Genomic DNA, 20,916 nt, shown 5'->3' with positions numbered 1-20,916 from the left:
ATTTTTTACATTAGATTGCTCCTAGTCCATTTCCGTGGCTGATCTAAACCTAATGATATGTTGGTCACAGTTCCCTAAATAAATCTCCACTGACATTTGATTCACATGACCCACCTTTCACCCCAGAACCAGATCCAGCAATCTCTCCTCCCTTATTGGACTGGAAACATAATCAAGAAAATTCTCCTGAACAGTCTTCAGAAACTCTTCTCCCTACCTGGCCTTTATACTATTGCTATCCCAGTTTACCTAAATGATAATAGGCTACCCAACCACGAGAAACAGCTTCTCAGAATCTTATACCTTTCACTGACATCGCCTCTCATTCTTCTAAAGTCTAGAGATCTACTCAATCTCTCATTGTCGGACAATCTTCATGTCTCATGAATCAATTCAATGCACATCCTTTGTTTGATAAGGAGACTAAAACTGCCCACAGTACTCCAGGTGTGGTCTCACCAAAGCCTGGTACAATTGTAGCAAGACTTCCTTTCTTTTGTATTCTAACCTCTTGCAATAAAGCTCAACATAACATTTGCCTTCCCAATCGTTTGCAGCATATGCATGTTAAGTTTGTTTCTTGTATGAGAATATGTAAATTGCTCTGAACACTATTAGAACCGCTCCAAGGACCTGGGTTCAAATCCACCTTGGGTGATTGTGTGTGTGGAGTTTGCACATTCTCCCTGTGTCTTCCCATGGTTTTCCCCAAGTGCTCCGGTTTCCTCCCGCAGTTCAAAGGTGTGCAGGTTAGGTGAATTGGCCATGCTAAACTGCCCCTTAGTGTCCAAAAATGGCCCCTTACTGTCCAAAAATGGGTAGGTTAGGTAGATTAGCCATGGTCAATGTGGGGGGTTACAGGAATAGGGCCTCGGTAAGTTACTCTGTCAGAGAATTGGTGCAGATTCGATGGACTGAATGGCCTCTACTGCATTGTATGGATTCTACGAACACCGACATTTAAAAGTTTCTCAACATTTAGAAAAGCTTCTCAACATTTTCTATTCTTCCTACCATAGTGAATCTCACATTTGCTCAAGTCCATTCAACACCTTATGGTCCATTCACTTAACCTCTTCATATCTCTTTGCAGCCTCTTTGCATCCTCCTTCTAGTTCCCACCTAGTTCTGTATAGTCAGCAAACCTGGATACATTATTCGCAGTTCCTTCATCTAAGTCATTAATATATCCTTACAGCACTCCACCAGTTACAATTTGAAAATGCCTCTCTGCTCTCTGTTAATCAATGATCCATACTTACTAATATATTACCCTCAAGAACCCTCATCTTGTGCAATAATCTTTTATGTGGTGTCTTGTCCAATGCCTTTTAGAAATCCAAATATGCTACATCCACTGGTTCACCTTTATTTACCCTGCTAGTTACATCCATAACAAACCATAATAAATTTATCAAGCCCAGTTCCCCATTCATAAAGCCACGTTGTCACTACCCAATCACATTATGATTTTCTAAATGCCTTGCAAACACCCACTTAAATAATTGGCTACAGCATTTTCTTGATGGCTGATGTCAGGTTAACTAACCTGTGGCTCCCCGTTTACTCTATCCCTCATTTTGTGATTTGAAATGCAACATTTGCCAACTTCAATCCACCGACAGCATTTCAGAATCGATTTATTTTGGAAGATTGCAAACAGTGAATCTACTATATCTGCAGTAGGTCTGTTAGAACCCTGGAATGTAAACCATTAGGTTCAGGGGATTTGTCGGCTTTTAGTCCCATTTGTTGTTCTTTACTGACATTAATTAAATTAAGTTTTTCATTCCCATTAGGCCCTCGGTTACTCACAATTTTAGTATACTTGTTGTGCCTTCTACTGAGAAGACAGATGCAAAATATATTTTTAATATCTCTGCCATTTCCTAATTCCCCATTACAATTTCTCCGATCTCAGCCTCTAAAAGTCTACTGCTTATTTTCACTACTCTTTTCCTTTCTACATACTTTGAGAAGCTTTTACAAGTTCAATTGATCAAGGCCTAGAATACTGATCTTTGCTGCCTTGCTGTATGCAGCAACTATCTAAAAATAGCCCCAGCAACTCTACACAGAGCTTTCACAAACCTTGCCTTAGCAAAGCTTAGTCAAAAACGCCACACCTATTTTTTTTTTACATTGGCCTGGCATGACATCGAGGGACCTACCTCCAGCATTTTTTTCTCTGAAGTGTTTAAAAATTTGGCAAGAAAATCCACCCACTTTTCCTACCTGAGGCAATGCTTTTCCCACCTGAGGCAATACTTTGAAAGAAAAACAGAAAATTCCGCATATTGCCTGCATATGCATCAGCCAAGTTTAAGATCCTGACATTGTAACATCCTGTCTGACTGACTTATGCCCAAAGTCTTTGGGTGCATACAGGGAAAGCACCCGAGTGCAATTCTAAAACAACAATGCCATACAAGAAGTGACCAATGATGCATTGTTCCCTATGACGCTGAGGCAACCTCTATTGTGCTGCTCTCTACCCCTTCCTCTCACATTCTGCTCATCTTTACTCAACTTGCTACATTGCTCTATTATTTTAACTTTTCACTTTAATTTTCTAAATATCCCCTCAACTGGCCCTGCCCTCCCTCCTTTTTTAATTTAAATATGAAAGTACATCTCTAGCTTGCTAGGACACTAAACTCAGCCTGGTTTAAATGTACCCCTTACCAATGAAACAGCTCTCTTTTATTTCCCCAGTATTGATGCCAGTGCCCCACGCATCAAAACCACCTCCTCCCACATCACTGTTGGAGCCATGCATTTAACTCTATCTATTTGATCCAATGCCAACTTGCACATGGTTCAGCCAGTAATGCCAAGGTTATAAGTTTTGAGATTCTGCTTATTAATTTAGATCCCAGCTCCTCAAACTCGCTTTGTCGCTGAACCTCATTCTGGGTTATAGCTATGCTATTACTTCCTATTTGAACCATAATTAAGTTAAGTTAAAGTTAATGTTTATTTATTAGTCACAAGTAAGGCTAACATTAACACTGCACTGAAGTTACTGTGAAATTCCCCTAGTTGCCACACTCCGGCGCCTGTTCGGGTCAATGCACCTAACCAGCACGTCTTTCAGAATGTGGGAGAAAACCTGAGCACCTGGAGGAAACCCACGCAGACACAGGGAGAACATGCAAACTCCACACAGACAGTGACCCAAGCCAGGAATCGAACCCGGGTCCCTGGCACTGTGAAGCAGCAGCGCTAACCACTGTGCTACCGTGAATTACTGGATCCTCGTCATCCAAGATCTTCTCCAGTCACAAGACATCCTTATCCTGGACACTGGGCAGGTAACACAACGTTTGGAAATCTCTGTTGCAATGGCAGAGAATAGTGTCTATTCCCCTGACTCTACTACACCCTACCACTGCCTCATTCCTGTTCCTCTGCCCACTAGGTTGGTCCTCTTTACCACTGGCAATGGCCAGTTGTCCATTCTCACTGCAGTCCTCCAGTTATATTTAAAAAAAGAGTAAAATTAAAGTTTCAAAAACAGTGGCTATTATATAACAAATCTCAATTTTGCAAACTGATTAAGAAGAAGTACGTTTAATATACTCAGGCTGAAATTCCACAGGAAGTACACATTAAGCTAACAGGCATCACAGTTAGGTTTGGCGCGATAACGTTCCTAAAAGCCGTTTGCTGGAAGTGCCGCATGGTTAGACATTTGAACAAACCAAAAAACAAGAAACTCAAATAAAAACAGAAAATTCTGGAAAAGCTCAGCAGGTCTGGCTGTGGAGAGAGGGGGACAGAATTAACATTTTAAATCCAATTTTAACTCTGTTTCTCTCTCTAAAGGTGCTGCCAGACCTGCTGAGTTTTTCCAGCATTTTCTGTTTTTACTTCAGGTCTCCATCATCCGCAGTATTTTGCTTTGATTTTAAATATGAAACTCACTTAGGTAGTATGACATTCACTCTTCCTATTGGAAGTATTTCCATAGATTTTCCCCAAAATTTATTCTTCCATCTGATATCTGAAACAATGGGAAGTTTGATGATAATTGAAATTCAAAGCATGCATTGTTTTTTTAACAGATACATATCACTGCATGTTAATTTTACACTAAACAAAAAAATGACCATGTTTACATATAAAGAACTTGAAAAGAAATTCATTGCCAGTTGTCACCATTGACTGGGAGATTGAGCCAGAGTTTGCCGTCAGAATAAGTGAGGTTAATGGCGCTTGTTGCAATTTATACAGAAATGGCACAGCAACTTCAAGTGTGGGGCAGCGCTCAGTTAAATGTCAATGATCAAAAGTTGCCCAGGCTGCATGAATCCACCGTTAGTTTTACAAAAACGCTATTTTGTCACCTCCCTCGATGTGCAATGAATGTTGTGAAGTTGTAGTATTAACAGAGCAGACAAGAACTAAACTTGTTTCAAAAGTCTTGTGATTACAAGTATAACTACCCTTTTAACTATGTGACAATTGTTAGTTATTGCCAATCAATCTCTCTGGCACTGAAGATTAATTATTCAAAATGGGAAGTCTCATTCATTCAACTATTAAATGTTGAAGATTTTAAAAAGGCAAAATATCTTTATAAACCTTTCCTTTGTCTCTTTTTTAATCCAATCATTTCTCCGAACCGGTTTTAACCTTGAATTCAACCATTTTAATTTATACTTCCTTCTCAGTTCTTGTACTGTTTATTTCCCAATCCTTTAATTTGACTGATTAAGGAAATAGTCTTTTAGTTGCTCTGTTCACTCAGGTTTCAGATGCCCTATTTCCCTCGCTGCAACTTGGTAAGGTGTTTTGAGCTGAAAGCAACAGGGCAAAAGTTTAATTAAGAGCTGATGCCGTTAGGTACCCAGTTGCAACAAAATATAACCCATTGTATTGTTACATTATTGACCATTTCTGTAGTTGACAAAGTTAATTTTTTAAGAACATGCCAAGCCTGGTGTTTTGCACTGTGTGAATTTGCAACTCCTCAGATACAGGCCATGTCCGCATACAGCATAAACTGGACAACATTCAGACTGAGGCAGATAATTTGTGTCACATAGGTACCAGGAAATGACCATCTCCAACAAGAAAGAATCTACTCATCTGCCCCAGTGTTCAACAGCATTACAATTGCTGAATCCTCCATCATCAATATACTGAGGGAGCTACCATTGACCAGAAACTTAACTGGTCTAGCCATATAAATGCTGTGGCTATAAGAGCAGGTCCGAGGCTGGGAATTCTGTTTTGAGTAACTCAAGTCACCTCCTGACTCCTCTAAGCCGACCAACAGTTACAGGGCACAAGTCAGGAACGTGATGGAACACTCTCTACTTGCCTGGATCAGTGGAGCTCTAACAACACTCGAAACATGATACCATCCAGGACAAAGCTTGATCAGCACCCATCCCCCAATTAATGGCCACTTACAGGCCTTTCCCTGCCCCCACTGAGATTTTACCTGGTGCCAAGCGTCCAGCCCGGCCAGGCCAGTGGGATTCCTCCTTTTTAGGCCACTGTGTCCTACAGAAACTCCACCCCCACCTCCCCAACCAAGGCATTCCCTCCCCGCCCCAAACATAAAATTCTAAATCAGTATTACACACGCCCTGTGCCCGCCTGTCATCCTGCTCTTTGTGGGCCACAGAATTCCAGCCATCAGGTATTACACTTTTTTAATTTTCCAACAACATTTTCAAGATTGCTACATTGAAGCAACCATTTATAATGAGAATATATCAGATTACCTGGGTAACAAATGAAGCCCAACAAAATCAATCAATAGCAAAACATTGAAAGTTTGACTGACATAACTGGAAATTCTATAGGCACTTGAATGCTATTTAATTTTGCAGGCAGATTATAATTAAAAGTCCTACATTCAAATAGTTTTATTCTACCAAAAAATTGTAGTTACACAATGGCCTAGATTTCCATCTGTGCGCGGGTGCACAGAGTCAGGACAATTCCTGACTCCGCAAGCCTGACTCCTAAAAGTGTCTGACGAGACATCAAAGTTTAATTCAGTCGGGGCAGTATTCCCTGGGAGTTTGGCCAGCTGACCCCACAATGAGTGCGGAGGATGCCGAGTGCGAAGGCAGGCTGGGCAGAAAGGCTGCCTTTGTACTCTAGACAGCCCTTCAACCTTCAGCACTTAACTCGCACCCCCCCCCCAGTCCCTCCCATGCTCCACCCATGCCAACCCATGTTACCTCGTGCCTTTGCCCACCCCACGGACCCTCATACCCTCCATGACAACCTATGTCCTTTCTGCCTACTCCCATGACTCTTTATAAGTCCTATGCTAACCTATGCCCCACCCACCACTCATGGAATTTTTTGAACCTTCTGCCAACTTAGTGCCACCTCATGCCAACCCATGACCCCACTAACCACAATTTGCCCTGACACCTACCATGCCAATCCACCCAGTATCCACCACAAACACACCATGCTGAGTGTCTGTTGCAGACTTTATTAAAAAATCTCTACAGGCAGCTGCTTCTGTAACGTGCACACGAGCAAATTCCAACCTGGGCCCATTCTCGCCCCTGTGAGAATGGTATGTGTTGTGTTTGGGGGATTCCTGGATTTGAGCCTATTCTGCCATTATGAAGAGGCTCTCCATTGTGAGAAAAATCTCGGCAAATGTACTGGCAGAAAAAGTTTAGCAACTTAGAAAAGATGGAAGTAAGTTCTATATATCTCATGATATGCAGATATTTATTTACTTACTTCCAGCACATGATGGGTTAACTTTCTCAAAAATTCCTTTCGAAGACTCAAACTGATTAAGTGAACCCCTCCTTCCATCCACCACCTGCCTCATGCTCAAGAAGCTTCCCATTGTAACAACTTAATCATTAACTACGTCATGTCACAGGAAATCTGACAATAAAGAAACATCAGGAGTAGCATGTGCCGGTGTCAATCCTAACTCGGGTGCCATGGCTGAAACTTGAAATTGGCTTCACAAAATGATACAACAGACAGCCAACAGGTGATTGTGCCTGTGCCAAATCTCAAAGAGCAGCCCAATTAATCCCACCCCCCTGCTCTTTTTCCATTGCCTTGCACATGTCCACCCTTTAGCAATTGTCCAATTCCATTTGAAGGTTATTTAATCTGCTTTCAGACAGTTGCAGCCCAGGTTACACTACACAATTGTTTATTTTCTCATGCCACCTTCAGCTCTGTTGCCAATCACTTCAAATCTTTATCCTTTGGTTACTGATGCTTCTCCACTGGGAACCCAGGGAGTGTGTGTGTGATGAGGAGATGAGGGTTTAGAGGGCGGTTTTCTGTTTTATTGTAACTGGGATGAAGTCCCATGGCATTGAAGCAAGCCTTTTAAACAGCCAACCCTGTGACTGCCTCTGAATTATGAACTATGTCCGGGGTCAGAGAGTACTAATCCAGAACATCATGCCTTTGCAGGCACTTTCTCCCGAGTTGGGTGCATCAAGCCTGGAAGTCTTCTGACGCCAGGATGAAAATCCAGCCCGTTGAGTAGAAAAGCAGAGAGGTTTTGCTGAACCTTTATAAAAGACTGGTTAGGTCTCAGCTGGTTTCATTACATCCATTCCTGGGCACAACAATTTAGAAAAAAATGTCCTGATATTAGAGAGAGTGTGGTAGAGATTTTCTAGGTATGAGGGACAGAAAACTTCAGTTAAAAGTAAATACGGTAGAAATTGGGAATTCATTTCGAGAGTAGACATGTTTTTGAGGAGGTTTGATGGAGATGTTCAAAATTATGAAGGGTTTTGGTGAGCAAATAAGGAGAAACTGTTCCCTATAGAGAAGTGTCAGTAACCAGAGGATAAAGATTTGAAGCGATTGTCAAAAGAACTGGAGGTGGCACGGTGGCACAGTGGTTAGCACTGCTGCCTCACAACGCCAGGGACCCAGGTTCAATTCCCAGCTTGGGTCGCTGTCTGTGTGGAGTTTGCACGTTCTCTCCATGTCTGTACGGGCTTCCTCCGGGTGCTCCGGTTTCCTCCCACAGTCTGACGCATTGCCCCGAACATGCGCCGGAGTGTGGGGAATTTCACAGTAACTTTATTGCAGTGTTAATGTAAGCCTTACTTGTGACTACTAAACAAACTTTACTTTAAAAAACAATTATGTAGTAAATTATGATTGCCAACTCATGCCACCTTATGACTCCCACCCAACTCAACTGGCCTCTCATGTCACTCATGCAAGCCTATGCACCTCCACCTAATGGCCCCTCATTCCCTCCATGCCCACCAATGGCACTTCAATGCCCATTTAGCCAGAATGACTCAGAGTATTAATTAACATTAATCTGTTGAAACAACTGTGCCCAAGGGAATTTCTTGATTGACAGTTTTCTCTGTTAGATCTATTTCTCAAATGCTCATTTGCTCAATATTTATTTACACAAGATAAAGAGAATCAAGTGTGTGCAGTTACTTCTATTAATACTTTGAAGAGATAATGGATTGACACTTTTATATGACTGTGGTAAAGTGAGGTTTTGTAAGAAATTTATGAATGGTTGACTTTTTTTTAAAGCTCTTTCCCAAATAACATTGTTACAATAAGGCTCATTGGTTCTGCTCAGAATACATACACATGCTTAGATTGGCATGGGGAGGGAGGACCATTGGAGATGGGTGGTGGGGTATAGGTTGGCATGGGGGTATGAGGGGTGATAGGGAGTGAGTGGAGGGGAATATGTTAGCACAGAATGTATGAGGGACTATTGGGGGTGGCTGGTGGTGTATACGTTAGACCTTTTAAACTTGCCTTTTAAAAGATTCCCTCATCCATCCTGAGGGACCATGAACCACAACTTATTGAAAAGCTGGCCTAACTCCACAAAATCTCCAGGAGGCGCCTCTCCCTACAATAAAGATGGCCAGGTCATAAGTGTGGTGTGCAGGCCTTGACAACATTAGTGATGCTGGGAATGGAGCCAAGCCTTCCAGAATCATGTCCCGGCTGCCATTTTTGAAGGTCTGCGGAGACTCCTCAACTCCGGAAAACTCCAGCCCCTATATCTCTATTTATAAACTCAGGGCCTCCATAAAACATTGTAAATGGTCTTCTTAATTTGTCCTGAGACCTTCAAAGACTTGTGCACCTCCACCCCGAGTCTCTGTTCTTGCTTCTCCTGTAAAATTATATCATTCAGTTTATGTTCCTCCCAAAATTGTTCACTTTTCTGCGATAAAGTTCATCTGCTGTGTGTCTGTCAATTTTACCGTTCCATTTCCTTCTGGTGTCCATTTCTATCCACCTTGATGCTTGCTTCAACAAACTTTGAAAGTACGTCCTTATACTCAGATTCAGGTCAAAAATATGATATCAAAAAGAGCAATGGTCCCAACCTGGAGGATATCACCGAACACTTACTTCCATTCTGCAAACAACCTGGGTGGGGTTTTACGGCCTCGCTCAAGTGAGACCAGAAATTCCTGCCCGACGTCAACGGACATTTCTGTTGTCCGCTCCTCATCCGCTCCAATTCCATGGAGGGTGAGGTGACATAATTCCGTCGAACATCTCACCAGTACTTTCTGCTTTCGGTCCCTCAACCTATTACACATCCACGTAGCTACTACCTCTTTAATCTCTGGGCTTCAATTTTGTTCCCAAATCTATTGTGTGGTACTTTATCAACTTCCCTTTGAAAACCTATATACATAGCATCAACCCTCCCCATCACTTCAGCAGGGAACTCAATCGAGTTAGTCAAACACACTTCCCTTGAACAAATATATATGCTGACTTTTACCTCTGAATTCGCCCAAAACAATGCTTGGTGTCGAATTTGTGAAAATTGGAATAATTCACGCTGTTTTTTTTCAGTGGGAGTTCAGATAAGAATCTCCCACACACTGCACTGCAGAGGGCACTGGCGTGCATATCATTAAAAATCAGTGGACGGGTCCTATTCCTGCTGGAGAAACCGGCAGCATAGCGCTGAGTGGGCCACTGCGCATGCACTGATCTGTCAGTGTCGAGATCGGCGCATGCGCAGTAGCCCCGCACTGCCGGCCTCCAGATTGCTGGCCAGCCCCACGATCCCTGCAACACCGGCTCTCTGCACCCCCCACGGCCCGATTGCTGGCCCCTGACCATTCCCGAACCTCCCCTTCACTCCCGCCCCGATCCCCAGCCTCCCCTTCCCGGATTTCCGACCCCACACCCCAACCAGCCCACCCTGATTGCCGGCCTCCATCCTTCTCCCATTGATCCTGTCTACAGAGTGGCAGCGGGACCCCCACCCTCACCGATTGGCCCACCAGGCCTTGCCCAATCAGTCCCAGCAATACCTGCTGGGCAGTGCCAAAGTGCCCCCCAGAGCATTGGCACTTTGCCCCTTGGACAGTGCCAGGGGGCCAGGCTGGCACTGCCAAGGTGCCACTGCCCAGGGGGCACCCCCACGCCCGACCATCTGGGAGCCCCCGATTATCCCTCTTCACTCCAGTGGGATTGGGCCGCCAGTTCCCCATTAGTGGGGAGCTACTGTAATCCCCGCAGGAGTGAACCACTCTGCTGGGGGGGAGTGGGTGGGAGATACTAGCAGGCCCGGAGATTTCAGTCCCGGGCCCACTAATTACATTTAAATTATATTAAATTGACCACTTAAATGGTCTTAGCACCTCCCTGCTGATCTCCGGCATGAAGTTGACACCGCCTGGAATCCAGTGCTGGGAGATGCTATTGGGGCGGGACGCCCAGCGCGAACCCCACAAATCGGCCAACGAGAGAATCAACCCCATATTTTTCCAAATGCCACGTTGGCAAGGAAGGAAAGTTGAACACTGAAGTGAACTTTTCTTATTTTTGGTACATTTCTCAGCTCTTGCTGTGAAATGTCAAACCTCAATCAAATTAATTGTACAAGTGAAAAAAGGAGTCATTTAGTTTAGTTAACTAAGGGTGTGGCACAGCACGGATTCAAACCCCATACTGGCTGAGCTAATCCTCAGAGCCTATCTTTTTGCTTTGCCACATAGCTGAAGCCATGATGAACAACCCTCAGTGAACTGCAAAGGGGTGAAAGCGGAGAAACACCCTGTACTGACCATCCACCGCAACTGCCAAGATACCAAGATGTCAGCTTCGATATATTTAAACAATGGGATGTCTACCAATACCACTACCAGTAAAGAGTCACACTCTCTCATTAGATGTGTAAAGATTTAGAATCATAGAACAGTAGAATCCCATAGTGCAGAAGGAGGCCACTTAGCCCATCAAGTCTGCACCCACTCTCCAATAGAGCATCTTACCCAGTCACTATCCCCGTAACCCCACATATTTATCCCGCTAATTCCTCTAACCCGCACATCTTTGGATTGTGGGATGAAACTGGAGCACCTGGAGGAAACCCATGCACGTATGGGTAGAACGTGCAAACTCCACACAGTTATCCAAGGCCGGATTCAAACCTGGGTCTCTGGCGCTGAGGCAGCAATGCTAACCATTTATTGAAGCAGGGTTGATATTCAAATGAAAAACTGACTTATTTCATTTCAGTGGTGAAAGAAACAGGAACAAACTGGAAACAAATATTCCACCGTCTAAATTGATCTCTTACTAGTTTCTTTCAGTGGCGATATAAACCTTTTGGCAGTCACACACACCCCAGCATCTGCCTCACCATGAGGCACACCATCAGACTTCTAATGATTGATGCATTAAAAAAGGCCCTGCACCCAATGCTTTCCAGCAACTTCAGAAATGATACTTTAGAAGAATACAAGTAAGTGACCTGGCGATAATTTGGGCTTTTCAGTAAGGAAAAGGACTAAGTAGCCACCAGTCTGGAGAAACATCCAATGCCAAGATCAACTTAATTGATCATAGGATTTAGACTACTTCCTTGGACAAAATACCCGATTAGCAGTTTAAAACCATTAGGTCAGTTTAGCGCTTAACATGTGCTCCAGATTCTATGAACACCACCACAACAAATGCCATCAATCATCACATGCATTAGCACCATGTTCTTTTATAAATCCATGAAAAATATCAAATCAGCAATAAAAAGAGAAGGCGGTGTAAAAATAAACATTCAGGTGAGAACTCAAAAACATTTCCAGCGATCCAACGCTGCAGCCCTTAGAGTTACCCAGCCTACATAGAATTATATCCAACCTACTAACTTCACATCTCAATTGTGGAAAATGTAATCTCAATTCCTGTTTTTAAAAATATGTATTTTTTTTAAAAAGTGTATACCTTGCCAAAAGACAAATTTCTTTGATTCACAATGGCAGGCAGAGACGGGTGGATGGTGGCTGACCTGTAAAATAAAATTTGGAAAGATATTTTAAAAACGGAAAGGACCATCTAGTTACTTTCTTTATTGTACAATACACACATTCTTTATGTACATTCCTTCTTTAAAGGAAATTAGGAGCAATAAGAATTATCAAATCTTTCATAACTGCAGAAACATTGAAGGTATTGGGTGCCAACAATATTGCAAATATTGAAAACTGCTACTGTAAACTTGTAGCACTCCCACTGGCTGAAGGATGCAGCTACAGCATGCCAAGTTTACATAGTTAGCTTCCCATTCTACATGTAGACATAGTAAATTATATAAGATATGCTGACAGAATGTTTGCACAGACATAGGGTATTTATTATGGAACTGATGTCATGATTGGCGATAAAAACATGCTTTGCTGGAGACACACAGCAAATCAGGGATAGCATCTATGGACAGAAATGACAAGTCAATTTTGTCAGAACCTGGTTTCAGACTTCCGGCATCGTGTTGAATTGAAATTCTATTCAGCTAAATTGTGAATTTGAATTCGATAAGCTGTGAGCTGGTATTAAGAAGGGCAAAGAAACTGCCTGTGGATTCTCATCTACTAGCCTTCTACTAAAAAAATCACTGTTGCTCCAAGTTGAAGACTATTTGGAGCAAGCACTGAGTGAAGCAAAAGCAGCATCCAGGGAAGAGACACATATGTTAATCTTTTAGAACTCATAGGAATTTTCACAGTAACTTCATTACAGTGTGAATGTAAGCCTACGTGTGACTAATAAATAAACTTTTTACTTTAGAAGCCATGGGGACAGACAATTGTATAATTGGCAATTTATTTGTAGAAGCAGGCGGCAGATTCCATCTAGCAGCTTGAGGGGCAGGTTTTCCATCTCGCAGCCTGTAAGCCGGTTCTAGCTAGCAGACCAGAAGCAAGAGTGCAGAAACCTTCGTGGAGACAGCTAAAACTAAATCTTCGCTGAATCAAGAGACATTCCCCAGCATTACTACTCAATTGTGTACAGTGTGGTAACTACAAGCTGGCCTTTACTTATAGATTTATTGAATTGGACCTTGTTTAAGAAGAGGGAAGTCCTGAAAGAGTTCAGATCTTGTAAATGTACTTTGAAACAAAAGAGTTAATTTCTACTTAACCTGTGTGGGTGTATTTAGTATCCGTACATAACTGTCTTAGATCATTATAGTCCTGTTTGTGGATAAATATCTTTTCTTTATTGTAATAAATAATATTTTAATAAGTGTTTTACTATGACTAGGCTGGTAACTGTTCTCACTGAGTCTTGCACATGGCTCCTTACACTATTCCTGTAAAAAAAAACTATGCACCACCACAAATTGGTGTTTCAAAGTTGGTACACCCTCGCAGATAACATCAACCGGGTTTGTGACATTCAATCACATGCAGTCAAGAATGGTGATACACAGCTCCTGAATATCCCCAACCTCCATCATAGTGCAGTTCAGAATAAATACAAAAGGCAAGTTTGAGCTGTTAAAGTATCTTCAATTGTGCCCAGTGAAAAATCCTAATTTGCTTCATCTGAAAGTTTCCACGATCATAGATGCCAATCTAGTTGAATCCACATGGATTAAGTAGTGTCTGAGTGTACTGAACACAGCAAGGCTGTGAGCTCTGATAATAACCTAGCTGCTGTGCTGAAGATCTGCACTCCTTAACTAGCTGGCTCCGGAGTCAAGCCAGTCAGTGCAGCTATGACAATCGCAATTATCCAACATAGAAAATTGTCCCAATATGTCCTACCAACAAAAGCAATATAATCCTCACCCAACCAATTACCACCCTATCAACTTCCCTTCAGATATCAGCAAAATTATGGGATAGTAATCATAAGTGCTATCAAGTAACCTTAATCTCAATAATTTTCTCACTATCCTTCAGTCAGTTTTTGACCTCATTCACAGCCTTGATCCAAACAAGAGAAGTGACATCAAGACAACATTCAACCAAACCTGGCCAGCCTCAAGTTTCTGGTTTGGGTTGCTCACGCAGTGCCCTCGGATCAAGCCAGACAAATTTCAACCCTTATATGTTTAATTCTTTAAGATTAACAATAAAACACTGTCGACTTCGAGTTGCTGTATTGAAGATGATATCTTTCAATTGACAAACTGGTTATATTTTATTCATGGTCCCTTTACACTTCTTAGAATTTTGAGATATACAATGTTAGATCTGTGGAGAAAGTTTGACGTTATATTTCTTCACTTTACCATGTAATTGAAAAGATCTTTATGATGATTTAAAAACCAAGTAGAACAGCTGAGAATTTAAAAAAAAAATGTTTTCACTTTGAGATCAATCAAGATTTATAGAGCAATGGATTAGGATATGAATCATACCTGTTCAGCAAAAAACCTGAATCCCTTGTCTTCTCGAATACATTCATATGTTTCCCCAAGCACTGGATTAAAGGGTTTAAACGTAGCTCTGTAATATGTTGTAGCATATCCTGAAACTGCAAACGTCGCAACCATAACCTAGAAATTGAGGTCAGAATGAAGATAGGAATAGATAAAGCCATAAACATGCAGAATGTACATTCACAAATTTATCATAACTTCAGTTATATAATATTTATCAATCTAGCTTTTGTTCACAAAATTACTCAGGTCAAATTATGGCACAGGAACAAAGGTTCCAGTTTTAGACACCAGTAGGGACAAAATGTTGAGTTTCATTTTGTAAATTGTGTTCTAGTAAATTGTATTTTAATTTACAATATCAGCATTTGTCTTGAGATATGCAAGCTCGATATAACAATAGTAACGTTACAATCACTGTTTTAATACCGACAGCAACATTACTTATCAAACACCGAACTTTACAAAGGTCAATTTTTTTTCAACAGAAAAAATGGATCAGAACAACCAGTAAAATGCTTAAATTAACAAGGACATTCAGTTACAAAGCAATAGGACTGATCCGCTGTAGATTACCATTCGATCATATGGATCATCTGTTTCAGCAGCCTTGTCTAACAATTCAGAATATTCCAATTCTTCACATAGATGCTGCAGAGTGTTGAGGGGTTCATTCAACTCAACTGGCATGGAGACCTTGGATAGGTCCTTTCCGATGTTATTTCTCAAAATATTCCACAGATTGATGCAACTGGTATCAGGTGATGGTGCCGGGAGACATGTACGTCTGCCATTTCGGAATGCACCACTAATGAGCTCGCCATTAGATACTGTAAGAAAAATTAATCAGACACATAGTTAAAGTGTCATTCTCATATATTAGGTCAAAACATTAACTTGCATTTCCTTAATGTTATGGATAGCTAATATTTATGTATGGGTTTGCTACAATAAGATAGCAAAATAAGGCACATATCAGCAATATTCACTATATGGTGTATGCACAATTTGGAAGATACCGAACATTAAAATAATCAGGCTGCTCACAACAGGGAGAACAGGGAGCTCATACTGGGTCTGGGATGGGAAGATGAGCATCCAACTCCAAATGCAAAAGGTTGAGTCACTTTGGAGAAAACAGGATGAAGTGCAAAAGGAGCAGGAAGCACGGAGAGGTGGAATGTGTATTTGGAGGAATAGCGAGCTTAAGCCATGTGGGGGTGGGAAGGAAAGGGAAGTGTGTCTAGAAGTGAGCAGTGCAAAGTGAGAAGAGCAGGAGCTACATAGCCAGACAAGACCAGGAGAAGCTGTACTTCAGAGTGTGAGGGCACTCTGAATCATTGGTGGAGGCTTGTGGAAGAGAGTGAGACTCAGGCTAATTCCTTGGTCAGCCTGCAACAAATGGGAAGGAGCTGAGCTGGATGAAAGTAATTCACAAAATTGTTACGGCGCAGAAGGCAACCATTTGACCCATCATATCTGCACTGACTCTCCGAATGAGCAACTCACCTACTACCATTCTCCCATCTTTTCCACATAACCCTGCACATTCTTCCTTTTCACATAACAGACTAATTCTCTTTTGAATGTTTCAATTGAACCTGTCTCCACCACACTTTCAGGCAGTACATTCCAAACCCTCACCACTTGCTGCATAAAAAGTTTCCCACATCACTTTTGCTTCCTTTACTAATTACTTTAAATCTGTTCCCTCTTGTTCTTGGTCCTTTCACAAGTGTGAGCTATCTATTCTGTCCAGACCCCTCATGATTTTGAATACCTGTATCAAATCTCCTCTTAGCCTTCTTTTCACCAACAAAAACAGTCCCAACTTCCCCAATCTATCTTCGTAACTGAAGTTCCTCATCCCTGGAACCATTCTTGCAAATCTTTTCTGCACTCTCTCTAATGCCTTCGCATCCTTCCTAAAGTGCAGTGCACAGAACTGGACACAATACTCGACTGATGGGGCCCATGCAGCATCTGGTTGCCAACCTTGGATTTGTTTGAGGCATGTTCCTCATTTAACAATTGTCCAGGACTCAACCTGGAAACAAATGGCCCAGGAAAGTCCATAGCAAATGAAGGTCACAAAGCCAGTGGATATGGCCCGCAATGGTCAGATAAATGCATAGCCTGGGGCGAAGTTGTTCAATAGATTTACTTAATGAGCATTTACTATCTAATGATAGGTCGGATAATAATGCAAATTAGGCTGTTCATCTGTTTTTAATTGATCCACATATAACGGCCTGGAAACCAGAGGTTAATTGGTGCTGTCTTGGTTCATGGATCATGGACGAGAGACCAGGTTCTATGAGCTTCATTTCATTGTTAGAGATAATTGAATTTTTAAAGATGTTTATGATCTGAACTTTCAAGCTCTGTGCATTCTCTCCACAGGATTTGTATTTCATCTACACTTGCGTCAGGAAACAAAAGCCATCAGTTCACAAGCGTGACATAGGAGGTGAGGAAGAATGGGACAAATGTGAGGAGGGGTGGAATGGAATTTGAGAGAGGAGATAGAATGGGATGAAAATGAGGAGGGGAAGAATGGGACATGTGAGGAGGGGAGAATGGGATGGATGAAAAGAGGGAGAATGGGATGTGTGGGGGGGGGGGGAGAATGGGACATGTGGAAACAGGGAGTATGGGGTGTGAGAGGATGGGGAACATAAGACCAAGGAGAAGTAGGCAATTCAGCCCCTCGAGCCTGCTCCGCCATTTAATACGATCATGGTTGATCTCATCTCAGCCTCAACTCCATTTTCCTACCTGTTCTCCATAACCCTTCAACCCATTACTAATTAAAAATCTGTACATCTCCTCCTTAAATTTACTCAATGTCCCGGCATCCACCGCATGCTGGGGTAGTGAATTCCACAAATTCATAACCCTTTGAGAGAAAGGATATTGAGGCCCTGGTCAAGAAGAAGCAGGAGGCACATGACATGCATAGGCAGTTGGGATCAAGTGGATCCCTTGAAGAGTATAGGGAGTGTAGGAGGAGAGTTAAGAGAGAAATCAGGGGGGCAAAAAGGGGACTCGAGATTGTTTTGCAGATAAGGCAAAGGAGAATCCAAAGAGCTTCTACAAATACATAAAGGGCAAAAGAGTAATAAGGGAAAGAGTAGGGCCTCTTAAGGATCAACAAGGTCATTTATGTGCACATCCACATGAGATGGGTGAGATCCTTAATGAATATTTCTCATCCGTATTTACTATTGAGAAAAGCATGGATGTTAGGGAACTTGGGGATAAATAGTGATGTCTTAAGGAGTGTACATATTACAGAGAAGGAGGTGCTGGAAGTCTTAAAGTGGATCAAGGTAGATAAATCCCCGGGACCCGATGAAATGTATCCCAGGACATTATGGGAGGCTAGGGAAAAAATTGCAGGTCCCCTAGCAGAGATATTAAAATCATCGATAGTCATGGCTGAGGTGCCTGAAGATTGGAGGGTGACAAATGTTATGCCTTTGTTTAGAAAGGGCTGCAGGAATAAGCCTAGGCTTATTCCTGCAGTGGAGATGCCGGCGTTGGTCTGGGGTAAACCCAGTAAGAAGTCTCACAACACCAGGTTAAAGTCCAACAGGTTTATTTGGTAGCAAACGCCACTAGCTTTCGGAGCGCTGCTCCTTCATCAGGTGAGTGGGAGTTCTGTTCACAAACAGGGCACATAAAGACACAAACTCAATTTACAGAATAATGATTGGAATGAGAGTCTTTACAGCTAATCAAACTTACAGCCAATCAAATTTACAGCTAATCAGGCAAGTCTGTTCTCTTCCTGTTGGGGAACACTTCAGCGGTCACGGGCATTCGGCCTCTGATCTTCGGGTATGCGTTCTCCGAGACGGCCTTCACGACACACGACAGCGCAGAGTCGCTGAGCAGAGACTGATAGCCAAGTTCCGCACACATGAGGACGGCCTAAACTGAGATGTTGGGTTCATGTCACACTATCTGTAACCCCCACGACTTGCCTGGACTTGCAAAATCTCACTAACTGTCCTGTCTGGAGACAATACACATCTCTTTAACCTGTGCTTAATGCTCGCTCCACTCACATTGTCTGTACCTTTAAGACTTGATGAGCTGTAAAGACTCGCATTCCAATCATTATTCTGTAAATTGAGTTTGTGTCTTGATGTGCCCTGTTTTTGAACAGATCTCCCACTCACCCGACGAAGGAGCAGCGCTCCGAAAGCTAGTGGCGTTTGCTACCAAATAAATCTGTTGGACTTCAACCTGGTGTTGTGAGACTTCTTACTGTGCTTATTCCTGCAGCCAGTGAGTCTCACATCTGTGGTGGCTAAGTTGTTTGAAGTTATTTTGAGAGACAGGATCTACAGACATTTAGAGACACAAGGACTGATTAGGGGCAGTCAGCATGGCTTTGAGAGTGGAAAATCATATCTCACAAATTTCATTGAGTTTTTTGAAGGTAGATGAGGGCAGGGCAGTTGATGTTGTCTACATGGACTTTAGCAAGGCCTTTGGCAAGGTACCGCATGGTAGGTTGTTGCATAGGGTTAAATCTCACGGGATCCAGGGTGAGGTCTCTAAATGGATACAAAATTGGCTTCTTGACAGAAGGCAGAGGGTGGTTGTAGAAGGTGGTTTTTCAAGCTGGAGGCCTGTGCCAGCGGTGTGCCTCAGGGATCAGTGCTGGGCCCACTGTTATTTGTAATTTATATTAACGATTTGGATGAGAATATAGGAGGCATGGTTAGTAAGTTTGCAGATGACACCAAAGTTGGTGACATAGTGGACAGTAAAGAAGGTTATCTTGGATTGCATCGGGATCTTGATCAGTTGGGCCAGTGGGCTGACGAATGGCAGATGGAGTTTAATTTAGATAAATGCGAGGTGATGCACTTTGATAGATTGAACCAGGGCAGGACTTACTCAGTTAATGGTAGGGTATTGGGGAGAGTTACAGAACAAAGAGATCTAGGGGTACATGTTCATGACTCCTTGAAAGTGGAGTCACAGGTGGACAGAATGGTGAAGAAGGCATTCAGCATGCTTGATTTCATTGGTCAGAACATTGAATACAGGAGTTGGGATGTCTTGTTGAAGTTGTACAAGACATTAGTAAGGCCACACTTGGAATACTGTGTACAGTTCTGGTCACTCTATTATAGAAAATATATTATTGAACTAGAAAGAGTGCAGAAAAGATTTACTAGGATGCTACCGGGACTTGATGGTTTGAGTTATAAGGAGAGGCTGAATAGACTGGGACTTTTTTCTCTGGAGCGTAGAAGAGAGGTGATCTTATAGAGGTCTAAAATAATGAGGGCACAGATCAGTTAGGTAGTCAATATCTTTTCCCAAAGGTAAGGGAGTCTAAAACTAGAGGGCATAGGTTTAAGGTGAGAGGGGAGAGATACAAAAGTGTCCAGAGGGGCAATTTTTTCACACAGAGGGTGGTGAGTGTCTGGAACAAGCTGCCAGAGGTAGTAGTAGAGGCAGGTACAATTTTGTCTTTTAAAAAGCAGTTATACAGTTACATGGGTAAGATGGGTATAGAGAGATATGGGCCAAATGTGGGCAATTGGGATTAGCTTCGGGGTTTAAAAAAAAAGGGTGGCATAGACAAGCTGGGTCGAAAGGCCAATTTCCATGCTGTAAACCTCTATCTCTGGAATCAATCTAGTGAACCTTCTCTGAACTGTCTCTAACGCCACTTCAACCTTCCCCAAATAAGGGAACCAAAACTGTACACAGTACTCCAGGTGCTGTCTCACCAATGCATTGTATAGTTGCAGCAACATTTCCCTACTTTTATACTCTATTCCTTTGGCTATAAATGCCAAAATTTAATTTGCTTTCCTTATTATCTGCTGTACCTGCATATCAGGTTTCTGTGACTCATGCATGAGAACACCCAGATCCTTCTGCACCAAAGAACCCCAAAGTCTCTCTCCATTTAGATAATAAGTAGCCTTCCCATTTTTCCGACCAAAATGGATGACCTCACATTAAACTCCACCTGCCACATTTTGACCCATTCACCTAACCTATCTAAATCCATTTGTAAATTCCTTATTTCCTCATTGCGACTTACTATCTCACCTATTATAGTGTCATCTGCAAATTTGGCTATAGTACCTCCTATCCCATATCCAAACCATTAACATAGATTGTAAATGGTATGGGCTTGAGGACCGAGCCCTGTGGCACCCCACTAGTTGCATGTTGTCAACCAGAAAATGACTCATTTATCCCGACTCTCTGCCTTCTGTCAG

General features: G+C 42.4%; 1 protein-coding gene across 1 annotated transcript in view; it reads right to left on the bottom strand.

Annotated features, from left to right (window-relative positions):
- Positions 1-20,916, bottom strand: part of osbpl6 (oxysterol binding protein-like 6) — a 99,923-nt gene that overhangs the window by 11,165 nt on the left and 67,842 nt on the right. The window contains exons 13-16 of the mRNA XM_078228483.1: positions 15,233-15,486; positions 14,636-14,773; positions 12,214-12,277; positions 3,928-4,006 (exon numbers count right to left, since the gene is read on the bottom strand). Coding sequence (XP_078084609.1) covers positions 3,928-4,006; positions 12,214-12,277; positions 14,636-14,773; positions 15,233-15,486 — 535 coding nt within the window. The remainder of the gene's footprint in view (positions 1-3,927; positions 4,007-12,213; positions 12,278-14,635; positions 14,774-15,232; positions 15,487-20,916) is intronic.

Source organism: Mustelus asterias, chromosome 14 (genome assembly GCF_964213995.1).
Source record: "Mustelus asterias chromosome 14, sMusAst1.hap1.1, whole genome shotgun sequence".
Taxonomy (NCBI): Eukaryota; Metazoa; Chordata; class Chondrichthyes; order Carcharhiniformes; family Triakidae; genus Mustelus; species Mustelus asterias.
The sequence above is the reverse complement of the archived record's forward strand: the minus strand, read 5'-3'. Positions and strand labels throughout refer to the sequence as shown.